This window comes from Vulpes lagopus, chromosome 12 (genome assembly GCF_018345385.1).
Source record: "Vulpes lagopus strain Blue_001 chromosome 12, ASM1834538v1, whole genome shotgun sequence".
Classification (NCBI taxonomy): domain Eukaryota; kingdom Metazoa; phylum Chordata; class Mammalia; order Carnivora; family Canidae; genus Vulpes; species Vulpes lagopus.
The window spans coordinates 15,397,473-15,414,263 of NC_054835.1; the positions used below are offsets into that span (position 1 = coordinate 15,397,473).

A 16,791-nucleotide genomic window follows, 5' to 3' on the forward strand; every position below is an offset into this window, starting at 1 on the left:
GAAGACAATGTTATATGCCAATTATATCTTAACAAAAATAAAATTAAAAAAAACCTGGAGTATAACCAGCAAGTGAATTAGCTCAATAAACCTATACATCCATATCGCCATATACCAATTAAAATTATGCACATCTATTTTTACTGAAATAGAAAAATGTCCATAAGAAAATTTTACAGAAGTGTGCATAGTATAATCCTATTTTTTTAAATTTTTATTTATTTATGATAGTCACAGAGAGAGAGAGAGAGAGAGAGGCAGAGACATAGGCAGAGGGAGAAGCAGGCTCCATGCACCGGGAGCCCGACGTGGGATTCGATCCTGGGTCTCCAGGATCGCGCCCTGGGCCAAAGGCAGGCGCTAAACCGCTGCACCACCCAGGGATCCCCTATAATCCTATTTCAATTAAAACTATATTTATATGCATATATATGCACAGAAAAGTCAGCTCTACAAGTGGTTTGTGGGATTATGGATAATTTTTTATCTGTAGATTATTTTTCCACAAAAAACATGGATTACTTAAGTAATAGATAATCAATGGTCCAAAGAGACCCTAGTTCTTTCCTTTCAACAGACATTAACAATACTGACCAGCTTAATAACAAATATACTTAGTTGAGGTTTTTTTCAACAAAAATAAAACATCTAAAGTCTATCCTTTTTGAGAAAAGCTGATTATTTCCAAGTGTTTATAAAAGCCAGAACACTACCAAGAGTGGATTATAAGACTAAGAGCTAACAAAACACATTTTATGGTGGTGGGGGTGGGGGTGGGGAATGGGGTAGAAATTGAGATAAGGAAACAATTTACTAGTGGAGTGGTGGCCTTCTAACAAGTGAAAAAGAGTCTCAACAACCTGTTTTGTTTTCTATAAATAACCTTAGTAGGCATATTGCCAAAGAAACACAAGTCAATATAAACCTTTATACACTGGGCTGCCAAACTTCACTTTTAGACAGTATATTAATTATGTAGTCAATAACCATGGGTTTCATTAGTGTATTAAATACCACGATCAATAGTATTTATACTTTTCCAAGACAGGCCACTCGGGGGGGCAAAAAAAGTGGGGGAGGGGGAAAGTTTTGACCATGCAGTTTAGAAAGGAACAGCACACCAGAGATTAGCAAGGCTTCATGGAAAGCATAAAACACTGAAAATATGGACAGAAATCAGATTACCCTTTTTTTTCCCTTGCCTCTTTCACAATGAGATTGGAGGAACTCCAAGAATCATTTTTTTTTTTCCAAGAACCATTTAAAATGAAGACAAAATGATTAGATTTTTTTCCTAATTGCTTAATGCTGATGTCATGGTATCTGCAAAATAAACATTGATCTTGAAGTGAAAGATGAGAAATAGAACAACACGAACAGCCTTTCGAGGTAAACCAGATCCAAGAGAATTCCAAGAACTGTGGGCCTGAATCTATTTTGGCAATCCTTAGGGATCTCAGTCTCTTAAAAGCCTAACAGTAGAGCCAATTTCTGAGGTTCCTCTACTGGTGATCTGATTTTTGGTAGAGAAATCTGCTAAATATCCTCCCTCTGGGGAGCAGCCCTCTCCCCAACACCCCTGTAGGTTTGCTGGTTTCATCACGTGGTCACTGAAAACTGGTGACCACCGGACCCGTACAGCTGTGTCGAGGTGTGTCAGGGCGACACTGTGACCTGTGCTCTTCACAGGGCAGAGACGTTGTGAACGGAGGTGATGCAGAGAGTAGTGGGTGTGAGACTGGGTACTGGGCTGAAAGATTACCGCTTCTAACCCTCAATTCGTCAATCCAGAATTGTGCTGAGGACTGTAATTTCCTAGTCAGTGCTTGATAAGCAAGGTCAGACAAGAGCTTCCATAAAAATGGTTGAGGCCTTAGCCAAAGCAGCTAGTGCAGCCTGATGACCATCTTCAGAGCCTAGAAATGTGTCCAAATCATCAGCAGGCCTGAGAAAGACCGGCTCTGTTGAGAGGAACAGGAGTCATCCTGCCTAAAGCTGGCTGCTTCCTCCCGGAAAGAGGACAGGTCAGGACGAGAGGGACAGGACACCATAGTGCCACGGCCCCACCAACGGCCACCATATGCCTTACTTGCATGGATTAAAAACCAGGTCCTCCCACTGCAGGCTGCCTGCAACATTGCCTGGATGCTTGGGGAGAGATGTGCAGCAAATGCCAAGTGGTGGGTCGCAGCAACCAGAAAGATAATTAATATGATTAGGAACACACAGGGCAAGCATGCTCTTGCTGACTTAAAAGCCTAGTAGCATAATTACTGTTTTCTTACTAGCTCACTGTCTGTACACATTTCAAAGCCTGGTTGGTGTTAGACTGCTGTGTAAACATCAATAAAATCCCAAAGTGCCAGATCATCAGCATTCTTGGTCACAATGGCTTTTTGTTTTTAGTGTTTTTGTTCTTTTAAAGATGCATTTGAGGGTTGCAAACATTAGGATGAATGATCTCTATGACTTGGACTAATCTTTGAGTCTGTAATGAGTTAACATCTCCCCCAAGTGAACATTTATTATGAAGGCTAATTAATTGCTTCCCAGTTACAAGAACCCTTTGCATTCAAAGAAAGTAGAAAGTAGGATTCACACACAGAGAACATTCTGTTTATTTAAACAAAGCAGAGGAAACAAAGGGCTCCTTCCTTCAAAATCCCTTCTATTTAACATAGCTTCAATCAAGAAGTGAAACATATAAATGCAAGAAATATGTACAGGTAGAAAAAAGTGTGCATTCACCAGCCAAAACGCAACATTAATTGAAATGAAAACTAAAACAATGCTTTGTAGTTGTCCGGATGTCCCTGTGGGACAGCAAGTCAATGCTTATCAGCCTTCCTCAGACGAGACAATTTTGATTAATATCAGACCCATCTGACTTAGTCTATTAAACCCTGAAGGAGGGATATTCTTCAGATATAAAAGATAAGTTTTGATTAATAATTCTACCCTATTGCCATCCAAGCATTTACAACTATGTGGCACCTCTAGAAAGAGTGAGACTTTGAATTCTAGAAAGACACACTTACTGAAGCACAGGTTCTGCACGACCAGTTTTGGGCTCTCCCTCCTGAGAAGGAACCCAGGTCTCAAGGGTGTCATCACTGGAGAAGCTAGTTACATAATTTATTTCACCGTCTGCAAAGTTAGGGTCAATTACTTGTGACATAATTTCTGATTGAAGATAATGAAATCTTAGTAAAACTGACAAAAGCCTTAAGACAGAGGGAGAGACTGGCACTACACTATCCGCCAGCTGACCTGCCAGGTCTGACAGTTTACCCCACAGTTGCCTGAGCACATTTCTCTTTGCCTGTGTCAACAGGTACCAGTGGGCTCCAAGCTGCATTGATGGGAGGAAAGCGCTTTGTCCCCTGTGGAGAGGCCCTCTGCTCCACCGTGTAGCTAACGTGGAAATGTCCCACAGGAGTGGGAAAGAATCGGTTTCATTTCAGCTCTGTTTTTTCAAACTTCTGCCCCATCAGCTCTGCTCTTCTCACATTAGCGCGTTTCTCCTGATGTTCATGATCAGCCTTCTACCATATTCTCTGTAGTCCACGGGCTTCACGTCCATCACAGTGGCCTTAATTCGAGACTCATCCTTTGAGAAGAGAAAAGCAGTTTGTGAATGGAGGAAAGCCTGTGGCATGGAGCAGTGGTGCTAACCCCCTTTGCTTTAGAGGTTTCAATGATCTCAGCGAGAGAAAACACAAAGACATGCTGGATTTAATGTTTAGTAATTCCAATACAGAAAAAAATCATGAGTGAAAGCCAAGTTCAGAACTTCTGGAGCTGGGAGAGAGGACAGAAGCCTCTCTTCATTCAGCACAGTCCCCTTTTTGTCCTTCCCTCATGCTCCCAGGTCTCAGAAACCTCAAATCCAAATGGGATGGGCCTTAGCAGGCTTATTTTCTTTGCAGAGGGGGGAAATAGGAGCCCAGAGAAGATAAGTGACTTGCCTAAAAGCCACACAGCTAATTCTGAAAACAAAAGCACCTGTGGTAGAGGAGGAAGACTTGGTCTGGGTGCCATCCCAGCTCTGTGGGAGACGACCTCTGCACCTCACCTTCCCTGTCCACATCATGAGAGGACTGCATGACCTTTCGAGCTGTCCCCTGCTCCCACCTCAACCTGACACTCTAGCACAGACACTTGACACTACCTCATTCAAGGTCTACAGAAACAAACAAACCTGGCAGGAACTAAGGTTAAAGTGTAATGATAAAACAGAATGAGGAGACCCTAAAACAAGCAGAGAGGTTTTCAGAACTCTCCCTCTTTGCTCGTTCATCAGGACTGAACAGTGCCTTTAGAGGCAGGATGAGGTGATGCCCAGAAAAAGTGCACAGTCTAATTCAGGGGTTCACGCACTGTCATGTATATGTGCTCAGTAATTACGACAAAGTGCCATTTCTAAGAATGGAAAAGAGCAAATCTCTGAAGCTGGGGGCTGGAATCTTAGTTCTGCCATTTGCTGGCATATGCAAAGTACTTATTCTCTGCATGCCTCCATTTTTTCAGTGGTAAAATGGGGCTAACAGTCATTCCTCCATATGGGTTACTGCCAGGATCAAGTGAGATAGTAGATGTAAAGGGCATAGAATAGTAACTGGCAGACAGTAAGTGCTCAATAAATGCAGTTACTGTAGGACTATACAATTATATGATGCTATAGGCAACTTGAAGAAGTTTTAAGGTTATTTTTATTTTAACTTTGTTCGGTCTTTGTTTTGTATATGAACCCTAGGGCCTAAACCTCACAGAAGTGAGTCCACCAAACATCTGACCATTCTTTGTCACTACACCAACAAAACCCCCAGGTTGTAACCGAAGAACGATGCAGCATTTCCCTCTAGATGCTTGACACTAGATAAAATACTCGACCTCTCTAGGTTCGTTTCCTCAGTGCTGGGAAGATTCAATGAGTAATAAATGCAGGGTGGTAAGCACACCGTAAGCAATTAAGTGACAGCTAACACTGTACTGTTGCTGTGGGTGACAAATAGTAGCTTCCCACTGCTAACCCTTCTGCACCCCAGCAGACCCCACTTACGTTGTAGGTCTCTAGTTTCACCCTGATCCTGAATGTGAAAGATCGGAAGTTGGCATTCTGGAAAACTTCCTCAAATGCTTGCTCGTTCTGCAAAAACAAATGTAGAACTTTAGGCATGGAAGCTACCAGACCATTTGAAAATATCCACTAAGATTCTTTTTTAAAAAGATTTTTATTTATTTATTCTGAGAGAGAGGCAGAGACATAGGCAGAGGAGAAGAGGCTCCCTGTGGGGAGCCTGATGCGGGATTTGATCCCCGGACTCCAGCGGACTCCGGGATCATAACCTGAGCCAAAGGCAGATGCTCAACCACTAAGCCACCAAGGTGCCCCCTCCATTAAGACTTTTGAAGGGGCACCTGGCTGGCTCAGTCAGATCATGCAACACTTTTTTCTTTTTAAAAATATATTTTATTTATTCATGAGAGACACAGAGACAGATGCAGAGACACAGGCAGAGGAAGAAGCAGGTCCCTTGTAGGGAGCCTGATGCAGGACTTGATTCCCAGATCTGGAGATCACGTGGAGCTGAAGGCAGATGCTAAACTGTTGAGCCACCTAGGCATCCCAAGCATGCAACTCTTGATCTCGAGATTGTAGGTTTGAGCCCCATGTGGAGTGTAAGATTACTTAAAAATAAAATCTTTAAAAAGGAAAAAAAAGATTTTTGGAAAGTCTTTTGGGGGGTTCCTGGGGGGCTCAGATGGTTAATCGTCTGCCTTTAGCTTGGGTCATGATCTCCGGTTCCTGGGATCAAGCTCTACATTGGCTTCCCTCCCCAGTGGGGAGCCTGCTGCTCCCTCTCCCTCTGCTGTTCCCTTTCTTTCTGCTGCTCCACCTGCTTGTGCACGCACTCTGTCAAATAAATAAACAAACAAATAAATCAATCTTTGAGAGACACAGAGAAGGCAGAGACATAGGTAGAGGGAGAAGCAGGCTCCTCACAGGGAACCCGATGCTGGACTCCATCCCGGAACCTCAGGATCACGCCCTGAGCTTTCAAAGGCAGACACTCAACCGCTGAGCCACCCAGGCATCCCAATAAAAAAATAATCTAAAAAAATCCCCCCCCAAACAAAAAAACCCACCAAAAAAAACTTTTGAGAAAAATATCTCTCAAAAATTTATTGTCCCTAGTGGTTTAAATTAGTTGGGAATGACTAATCTACAAATGACATTTCATTACATAAAACTGTTTAGGTAGAATTTTATTTAAAAATGAAAATACGGGATCCCTGGGTGGCGCAGTGGTTTAGCGCCTGCCTTTGGCCCAGGGCGTGATCCTGGAGACCCGGGATCGAATCCCACGTCAGGCTCCCGGTGCATGGAGCCTGCTTCTCCCTCTGTCTCTGCCTCTCTCTCTCTCTCTCTCTGATGACTATCATAAATAAATAAAAAAAAAGAAATTAAAACAAAAAAATGAAAATACTATGCCTATTCCCAGTCAAATTCACAGAGACAGAAAGTAGAATGGTTGCTAGAAGGGGAAGGGGTAACGGAGATTTAGTAGTTTTTTTTTTTAAATTTTAAAAGATTTTATTTATTTATTCATGAGAAACACACACACACACACACAGAGAGAGAGAGAGAGAGAGAGAGAGAGAGAGAGAGAGAGGCACAGGCACAGGCAGAGGGAGAAGCAGGCTCCTTGTAGGGAGCCCAACATGGGACTCGATCCCAGGTCTCCAGGATCACACCCTGGCCTGAGGGTGGCGCTAAACCTCTGAGCCACCGGGCTGGGCTGCCTGAGATTTAGTACTTTTTTTTTTTTTAATTTTTATTTATTTATGATAGTCAGAGAGAGAGAGAGAGAGGCAGAGACACAGGCAGAGGGAGAAGCAGGCTCCATGCACCGGGAGCCCGACGTGGGATTCGATCCCGGGTCTCCAGGATCATGCCCTGGGCCAAAGGCAGGCGCCAAACCGCTGCGCCACCCAGGGATCCCGAGATTTAGTACTTAATGAGCATACTGAATTTAGACTTCGAAATAGTTAAAATGGTAAATTTTGTTATGTATATTTCACCATAATAATAACTTAAACCACTCTACAAAACACATTCCTAAATTTTAAAATTCTGTGATGGAATAGATCTGAGGGATCCCTGGGTGGCGCAGTGGTTTGGCGCCTGCCTTTGGCCCAGGGCGCGACCCTGAAGACCCGGGATCGAAGCCCACGTCGGGCTCCTGGTGTATGGAGCCTGCTTCTCCCTCTGCCTGAGTCTCTGCCTCTCTCTCTCTCTGTGTGACTATCATAAATAAATAAAAATTTATTAAAAGAAAAAAAAAAAAAGGAATAGATCTGAGGCTCAGCATCTTCATCATAAATAAAGAACTGAGAGAGGGGTACCTGGCTGACTCAGTAGGGGGAGCATGTGACTCTTGATCTCAGGGTGGTGAGTTTGAGCTCCACGCCAGATATAGAGATTTGCTTAAAAATAAAATCTTGGGATCCCTGGGTGGCTTTTTAAAGATTTTATTTATTTATTCAAGAGAGACACAGAGAGAGAGAGGCAGAGACGGGCAGAGGGAGAAGCAGGCTCCCTGTGGGGAGTCTGATGCAGAACTTGATCCCAGGACCCTGGGATCACAACTTGAGCCTAAGGCAGATGCTCAACCACTGAGCCACCCAGAGGTCTCCCTTTTTCACTTTTTTTTTTTTAAAGTAATCTCTACACCCAGTGAAGGGCTTGAATTCATGACCCCAAAATCAAGAGTCACATATTCCACCAAATGAGCCAGCCAAGTATTAAACTAATTAAGCTCTTTTATAAGAAAAAAAAAAATCTGGTAAATAGACAGCATTTAAAAAAAATGTATTATTTATTTTAGATAGAAAGATCATGAGTAGGGGGTGGGGTGGGGAAACAGAGGGAGAAGCAGACTCCCCACTGAGCAGGGAGCCTGATGCGGGTCTCAATCCCAGGACACTGGGATCATGACCTGAGCCAAGGCAGATGCTTAGCTGACTGAGTCACCCAGGGGCCCCAGAGACAGCATTTTATATAAATATGCATAAAATAAATTTGCAGGGATCCCTGGGTGGCGCAGCGGTTTGGCGCCTGCCTTTGGCCCGGGGCACGATCCTGGAGACCCGGGATCGAATCCCACATCGGGCTCCCGGTGCATGGAGCCTGCTTCTCCCTCTGCCTGTGTCTCTGCCTCTCTCTCTCTGTGACTATCATAAAAAAAAAAAAAAAATTTGCAATAACTTTATATAAAATTAATAGTTCATGTCAGCCAAGTATTGTCTTTTCAAGCCACATGGAACATGAAAATGGCTTTGTTACACAGAACTTTTATGTAAAAGTTACTTCAGATACACCCATAAAGTCCTCTGGGCTTTCAGATGTGTAAATAAAACAATGTGTTAAATCTTAAGAAAATTATACCAGTTGCCATTATTCTTCAAGATTAAAGAAAGCATGAAGCACATACTCCAAGAATACCATGATTCCTGAGGGAAGAGTTTCTGTATGTCCTCATTCACCAGCAGTAAAAATAGTCAAATGTAGTAAGTTCATAAAAAACCCTGAAAAGCTGCCTCAAGCCTTAAAATCCGATATGAAAATAAAGAACCAGGCAAAACAGATAAAAGATAACCATCATACTTTAAAGTCAATTCCAGTTATTTCTATAAAAGGGCTTGTTGGCATTATTTTCAGAGATCTTGCAATTTTAAAAAGGTGTGTGTGTGTGTGTGTGTGTGTTTCAGGGTGGGGGAAGCCAAATGGACAAACTGAAGACAACACACCGAATAAACGACAAATGTTTGTTTCTTAGTGGTGTGTGTGTGTGTTTTCCTTAGTGGTTTTTATGTTTTCTAACCAATGTGGAGGAAGTAGGGGAAAGATCTATAGGATAGATGCTAATTTGTGTGGCCCAGAAAACACAGCTTTCATTGACCATTTTTATACATTTTTCTTTTTTTTAAAATGTTTTTTCCTTCTTTAATTTATTGATGTGGTGAGTTACATTGATTGACTTTTTTTTTTTAAGATTTTATTTATTTATTCATGATAGACACACAGAGAGGGAGAGAGAGGCAGAGACACAGGCAGAGGGAGAAGCAGGCTCCATGCAGGGAGCCTGATGTGGGACTCGATCCTGGGTCTCCAGGATCCGGCCCTGGGCTGAAGGCGGCACTAAACCGCTGAGCCACCCAGGCTGCCCTTTATACATTTTTCTTTTTTTTTTTAGTAGGTACTATTCTTTTTTTTTTTAAATTTTTATTTATTTATTATAGTCACACAGAGAGAAGAGAGAGAGAGAGAGGCAGAGACACAGGCAGAGGGAGAAACAGGCTCCATGCACCGGGAGCCCGACGTGGGATTCGATCCCGGGTCTCCAGGATCGCGCCCTGGGCCAAAGGCAGGCGCTAAACCGCTGCGCCACCCAGGGATCCCCCTTTATACATTTTTCTTAAACAATTTTACTTATTTGAGAGAGAGTGAGAGAGCTCAAGCATGGGCACAAGCACAGGGAGGGGCAGAGAGGGAAAAGCAGGATCCCCAATGAGCAGGGAGCCCCCCAGAAACCTGAGATCATGCATGACCTCAGCCAAAGGCAGACGCTTAACCAAATGAGTCACCCAGGCGCCCCCATCTTTACACTTTTTATTTGAGTATCTTTCCTACATTTACAATACAATATAATAAATTACATAATTAGTAATTTATTCCCTACATATGTGAAAATACAAATTCATAAAAATGAAATGGATAAAGTTATCTTATGAAAGTTACTTTGTGGGACACCTGGGTGGCTCAGCGGTTGAGTGTCTGCCTTCGGCTCAGGGCGTGATCCTGGAGCGCCGGGATGGAGTCCCACATCGGGCTCCCTGCATGGAGCCTGCTTCTCCCTCTGCCTAGGTCTCTGCCTCTTTCTCTCTCTGTCTGTCTCTCATGAATAAATAAATAAAATCATAAAAAAAAAAAAAGTTATTTCTTAAGAGAGAAATCTCTGCATCTGAAGAGCCCGAGTAGCAAGTACCTGTATGTGAATTTATTTTTTTATTTTTTAATTTTTATTTATTATAGTCACAGAGAGAGAGAGAGAGAGAGAGAGAGAGGCAGGCAGAGACACAGGCAGAGGGAGAAGCAGGCTCCATGCACCGGGAGCCCGATGTGGGATTCGATCCCGGGTCTCCAGGATCGCGCCCTGGGCCAAAGGCAAGCGCCAAACCACTGCGCCACCCAGGGATCCCCTGTATGTGAATTTAAACCAGGATTTGGGAAGCCCCAGTGATGCAGTTTAGTGCCGCCTGCAGCCTGGGGCGTGATCCTGGAGACCCGGGATCGAGTCCCACATTGGGCTCCCTGCATGGAGCCTGCTTCTCCCTCTGCCTGTGTCTCTGCCTCTCTCTCTGTGTGTCTCTATGAATAAGTAAATAAAATCTTAAAAAACAAAAAAACAAAAAAAACCACAGGATTTAACTCAACTTTACAGGAAGGTGTTTATTATGTTAAAAGGGCACATCTGTACTTCAGAAGATACCTTCCAGATCTCAAGTGATTGTAGGCACATCAACTTTAGTGTACTAGCCGTAAAGGAGAAATGAGTGGTTTATACTTGCAAAGTGCTATTTTTAAAGCACTTTTTTTTTGTTAAAGCAGGCTCCACGCCCCAACATGGGGCCTAAACTCACAACCCTGAGATTAAGAGTTGCATGCTCTACCAAGTGAGTCAGCCAGGTGCACCTAAAGCACTTTTCTATACATTACTTGATTACTCATTGTTAGCACACCCAAAGTGGGCAAAATTCGACAGAATCAGGTGAACTTTCAAATAACCATCAGACCGAGAAACTATACACAACACCCAAAAGAAATTTTAAAAAATTAAAGAGCCAAAAAGGGCGTTATTGGCAACTGTTAATAGTAATAATAAAAGATGAGGCCAACCTTCTCTTTTAATTCCCCAAGATAAGCAGTACTTTGTCCAATGATGGCCTCTGCAGACTCCTGGAAACAAGTGACCCACTGATTCTCTTGAAAATCAGCAATATTTACCTAAAGAACACATTATATATTAATTTAGCCAAGAAATAATAAAGGAAGACATACTCAGAAGACTGGAAGATTAACTTTTCCATTCACTAAAATAATCCCCAGGGAAAAACCATTACCACCCTGTCTGTATGCCATATTATTCCCAAACAATGTGGAAAGGATTGCAGAAATAAGTTTAAAATGTACTGCAAAGGCATGATATGCTGTGAATATGTGATTTCAGATCTCAGTTGAGATAACAATCCAACTAAACTCCTTCAGACTTGGCTTGCCTCCAGCCATGAGGCCCTTTGGACAAAAGGTTTGAATAAGCCTCCAAAGTGTGAGGGCAGGTTTTCTGCATTTTTAACTACACATCCTAGTGTCCCATAAGACTAGTTCCAGCAACTTTCCCAGCAACAGAAATGAGTGCTCAAGTGTCTCCAACTGGATCACTGTAAAATTAAATGGGGGAGAGTCAGGGAAGAAAGTGGATCACACAGAATCCAGTTGCTAAAGTAAAAGTCTTAGTACAAATAAGAAAGCAAAGTTTTTTTTTTTTTTAAATTTATCATTTGATGATCTACATATTTGCTTGGCATACACATGGAGCTTTAGTATCAAAGATTATGATGGAAAAAATGGGGGACAAGAAAATTAAAGACATTCCCATATATGAGAGAATATATCACCCACCCCAACACACCTACAGTTTGTTTACTCCACACTGTCATCCTAGAGGCAAAGAGTACAACCCAATAGGGCTGAGGAGGGGAACAATGGGGACAAATGGGTCAGGATCTTGTGAAACCAAGTATGCTGGGATTACTATTTACGAGTTTCATAGAAAGGCTGATAAACCATATAAAACAATTTTCTCCATCCTAGTTCAATGAAGTTGTTTATGTTTATTTTCTGTAAAAATATAAAGCTTAAATGTAGAACTTTCCTGTTGAACTAACACTTTAAAGGACAAGTAAAATCCTTTATTTTTTACCTAAAAAGACTACTAAAAAATTTTCCTATTACAAGAGTATTCAGTGCAAGGGGAAAAAAAAAAAAAAAAAAAGGAAAATGCAGGAGAAACTAGGAATCAACAAGAAATACCCTCTATCAGCAGTCTGGGATTTGTCCTCTCAGTCTGTTTTTTGTGTGTGTACATACTTTAAAACTGCATCAAACATACCATTTAAAATTTGCTATTTCAGTGAATAAATCTGAACATTTATTTAGATCATTTTCATATATTTTAACTAACTATAGAAAACTGTCAAATAACTGTCAAATTCTGATGCTTCATGGTATCCCACATTAAGGTTTTATAGTAAAGGAATCAACTAGTAGAACATTCAGGAAGTTTTTTTTTTTTTCATTAAGGAAGTTTAAGTTGTATCAAAGTTTAAAAAATAACAGTAACAAATAACTTCATACTTCATACAGTTGTAACATCTCTGATGATTCCTTAAAAGAAATTCCCTCCAAATGTTTAATATGCCAGAAAATATAAACATTTTTAAGGATACTGATATATTATTGCTAAATCACCTTCTAGAAAAATGTAAGAATGCCTATTTTCTTATACCTTTATTATCATGTATTACGATTTTTTAAAAAGTATACCCCTCACTTAAAGGTTTTTTAAAACAGAAACAATTCTCACAATGTAAAAAAGCCACACTCCCACATTAGCATGCAGCTACATTCCTGAGAAGTCAGTTCTACCAAGGCTAAGAGGAACAGATTATCTACAAGAAAAATAACTAAATATAGGCATTGGCTGTATAATTATTGCTCTGCAGAAATGCCATTTCAAATTAATTTATCTTCATAACAGTGAGGAGAGTGTCACCAAATGCTGTAACTGTACTACAAGCACAGCAGCTAAAATCAGCTGGGTGTCTAAATGCAACTTTCTTGTAGGAAAAAGAACTTTTAGCAGAACAGACTGCTCTTCAGTTGAGTGAAAGGCCCCTTACTTGCTGTACTGATAAGAACAAAAAAGAAGCTCCTTAGCACTTACTCATCTGGTGACTTCCTACCACAAGCGATCTTGTTTTTGCTGTTGTCTCTACAAAGCCTGGCACTTGGTAGGGACTCAAGAAACAACACAGTGATTCTCATCTACCCATTCTACTTACTGACAGGATCATGCGGTACTTGAAGCTGGGAAATTCACTGTCACACTTCTCACAGCGGTATAATCCATTCTGTTGATCGATCACTTTCTTATTGCAGTCCTGAGTTGGGCAGGCCTGATACATACAGTTCTCTTTGCGAAGATACACTACTGTCGCCACGGAGCTAAAATAGTCAGCCTTTGGAAGAAAAGAGTGACATGAGACCTGGAAACCAAAGCCTACATTTGAGAGAGGACTTAGAAGCAACCCAAAGCTTGCCCTTAAAATGTAAGCACTATTTAATCTACAAATCCTTAAGATCACAGTGTCATTAGAGGGTATCATTTATGATATGGTTTTTGAAATCACTTGTGCTGACTGCAAAACCTATGAAGATAATAAACTAAGTTCTAAAGCATATTATCCCTTCATAATAAAAGCAAAAAAAAATTTTTTTAAAAGATTTTATTTATTTATTCATGAGAGACTCAGAGAGAGGCAGCGACACAGGCAAAGTGAGAAGCAAGCTCCACACAGGGAGCCCAATGCAGGACTCGATCCTGGAACTCCAGGATCATGCCCCGGGCCAAAGGCAGGTGCTAAACTGCTGAGCCACCCAGGGATCACTCAATAAAAGCAAATTCTAAATTAGGCCAAATTAATTCACTAAAATCAGAGAAAGACTATATGAAAAACAAAGACTTCAAAGACAAAGATTTGTTCCTCCCATTCCTCTGATTACCTCAAAGGTAATCAATGGAGGAAATACAGGGTAATGCAGGCAAACCTGGTGTAGCTGTGTCCAACATCCTCCCACATTAAAAACAACAGGAGTGATTTCTGGGGCCCACATTCACCCTCATCTCTGTCTAGGCCATGGCAGCAAACTTTGTAGAAAACCAGAAGGGAAATATTTTAGGCTTTGTGAGCCATTCAGTCATGGTCTCTGTGGCAGCTACTCAGCTCTGCTGCTGTGATGTAGGAGCATCGTTACACAACGTGCAAACAACCACATGCAGCTGCTGTGACAAGCCTCGGTCTAAGCCATCAAAGTGGCGAGAGCACTGAGAAAGAAATGCAGCAAGGACGGAGTCATGTGCATTTGTGGCTTTATGTGGTCCCTACTTGTTTTTCTTTTTGACTCCCACAGAAAGGATATGGAGTGAATAAGGGGGTGGGGGGTGGTGAGCAGTTCTCTCTGGGGGGTACGCCGAATTCAGAGCCAGGTCAGAAACCTCTGGGGCTTCCCAATGTCTCAGACCAAAAAAAAAAAAAGGGTAAAATAATAATGTGAATGTTTAAAGAGACTGGGTGAGTCCTCAATCTAGAAAGCACTAGAGAAAGTATGTCTCAGGGTGCCTGGCCAGCTCAGGCAGTAGAACATGCAACTTTTTTTTTTTTTTTTTAATTTATTTATTTATGATAGTCACAGAGAGAGAGAGAGAGGCAGAGACACAGGCAGAGGGAGAAGCAGGCTCCATGCACCGGAAGCCCGATGTGGGATTCGATCCCGGATCTCCAGGATCGTGCCCTGGGCTAAAGGCAGGCGCTAAACCGCTGCGCCACCCAGGGATCCCAGAACATGCAGCTTTTGATAACTCCTGATCTCAGGGTTGTGAGTTTGAGCCCCATAGTGGGTGCAGAGATTACAAAAAAAAGAAAAGAAAAGAAAAGAAAAGAAAAGAAAAGAAAAGAAAAGAAAAGAAAAGAAAAGAAAGAAGAGAAAGAAAAGAAAAGAAAAGAAAATCTCCTAGGAGATGCCTATTGAGTTTTTCTGTATTTCCAGGTAAGATCCAGATTCAGTATTATGACTTTAAAGTCTGGGTACAGAGATACCCTCGAGGCCTGATTTCTTCTTCTTTTTTTAAAGTTTATTTATTTAAGTAATCACTACACCCAATGAAAGGCTTGAACTCACTACCCCAAGATCAAGAGTGACATGCTCTTCCAACTGAGCCAGCCCGGTGCCTCCAGGCCTGATTACTTACTACGTATTTTAGATCTAAGAGGGAAACTAGTGACAAGAGAACCTCAAGAGCAGCTGTTCCTATGACAGAACAACATAGATCTGTCTCATGTTTAATTTTCAAGATGCTATAATGACAGCATTATAAAGTGCCTTTGATGACAATGACGGATAAGGGAGTACAGCAAAATGAGACAGTAAAGAATAAAAACTATAGTATATGACATGAAAATAATAAAAGTAGGAATTATGTTTTGGGGAACATAAAGGAGAAATAAATGACTTAAATACTGAACTGCTGACAGAATACAGGTTTAGATCAAGACGGGAAGAGCGTCATTACATACAAACATTGAAAGGAAGATGTAACTAAAATCAAGTATGAGAGACAATTCCTGTCAGAGAATAGTGGCAAATGCTTGGCACATGAGATAAGGCTGGTACTGTGCAGCCAGTGAAGGCCCACATGGACTGCCTGATGTCTGACAGAGCCTAATGGTTCTGTGCTCAGTGTTGGCTTTAACCTCAAAAGGCATCTTCTAGGTATGTGGGCATTTTAATTTGCAGGAACAATCAGCAAAAATAAATATGGACCTGAAGTTATTACCACTTCATTAAGATCCCTCTAAGAATTAAACAACTCTCTGTGGGACGCCTGGGTGGCTCAGCGGTTGAGCGCCTGCCTTCAGCCCAGGGCGTGATCCTGGAGTCCCAGGATGGAATCCCACATTGGGCTTCCTGCATGGAGCCTGCTTCTCTCTCTGCCTATGTCTCTGTTTCTCTCTCTCTGTGTCTCTCATGAATTAAAAAAAAAAAAACCAAAAAAAAAAAAACCCAACTCTCTGAGTCAGAGTTCTTAACATTTATCTGCCTGAAGATATCTGAGAGATACAACACAGTCCTATTATAACGTTGGCATGGCTCCCTCAATCTGCCAGTGATTCTCAACCATCACACCATGCTCTGGTCAGAGCTCTGGTTAAGAATCATAGTTCTGGATGAATGTCAGATATTTGGTCCCAGAAATCAGGCTTGAAAACTCATCCTCCTGCACACTTTACATGCTTTTGTGAAGAAAATTAGGAACTTGGGATACCTTGTCACCATGGCCTAGATTCTCTGATTTAACCTCATACAAAGTTTTCCAGTTGGTGTTGCCTCCTCCTGTCCCTCCACTCTTTAGATCAGAGATGGAAACACCATCTAAGGCTTGTCCTTCCGAGTCAAACCTGAAAAATAAAGAATGACAGGCACTTTATATATTTATTGAATATGCTGCTTGTTTTTAGATGCCAGATACAGGCTACCCACACACCCCCAATCCCCTACTTGGTCCAACTTTCACAGGTCATGGTCACATGGGCTGGAATTAGTATCTTCCTTCTAGTATCTTAAGACAACTGCAGGAAATGAAAGACCTCTTTTCATCTCAACTGCTTTGATGCCCCCCAGTGGTGAAGAAAGACAGTGCCAAAACACAACAGAACCTTTTCTTAAATTAGCAACTGGTATATAATTCTTTAGGCTAGTGATGCCTGTTCCCAGTCAGTAGCTGCATTTTTATCATTACTGACATATAACAGCATAGAGAGTAACAGTCCACTTATAACAAGGTGGCAAAAAAAATGTTCCCATGGTAAAAGATCTTATAAGCTTGG

General features: G+C 41.7%; 1 protein-coding gene across 1 annotated transcript in view; it reads right to left on the minus strand.

Moving 5' to 3' along the window:
- Positions 1–2,594: 2,594 nt before the first annotated feature.
- Positions 2,595–16,791, minus strand: part of RPA1 (replication protein A1) — a 78,552-nt gene continuing 64,355 nt past the window's right edge. Inside the window, exons 13-17 of the mRNA XM_041726772.1 lie at positions 16,230–16,362; positions 13,189–13,365; positions 10,964–11,071; positions 5,063–5,149; positions 2,595–3,610 (exon numbers count right to left, since the gene is read on the minus strand). Coding sequence (XP_041582706.1) covers positions 3,506–3,610; positions 5,063–5,149; positions 10,964–11,071; positions 13,189–13,365; positions 16,230–16,362 — 610 coding nt within the window. The 3' untranslated portion in view covers positions 2,595–3,505. The remainder of the gene's footprint in view (positions 3,611–5,062; positions 5,150–10,963; positions 11,072–13,188; positions 13,366–16,229; positions 16,363–16,791) is intronic.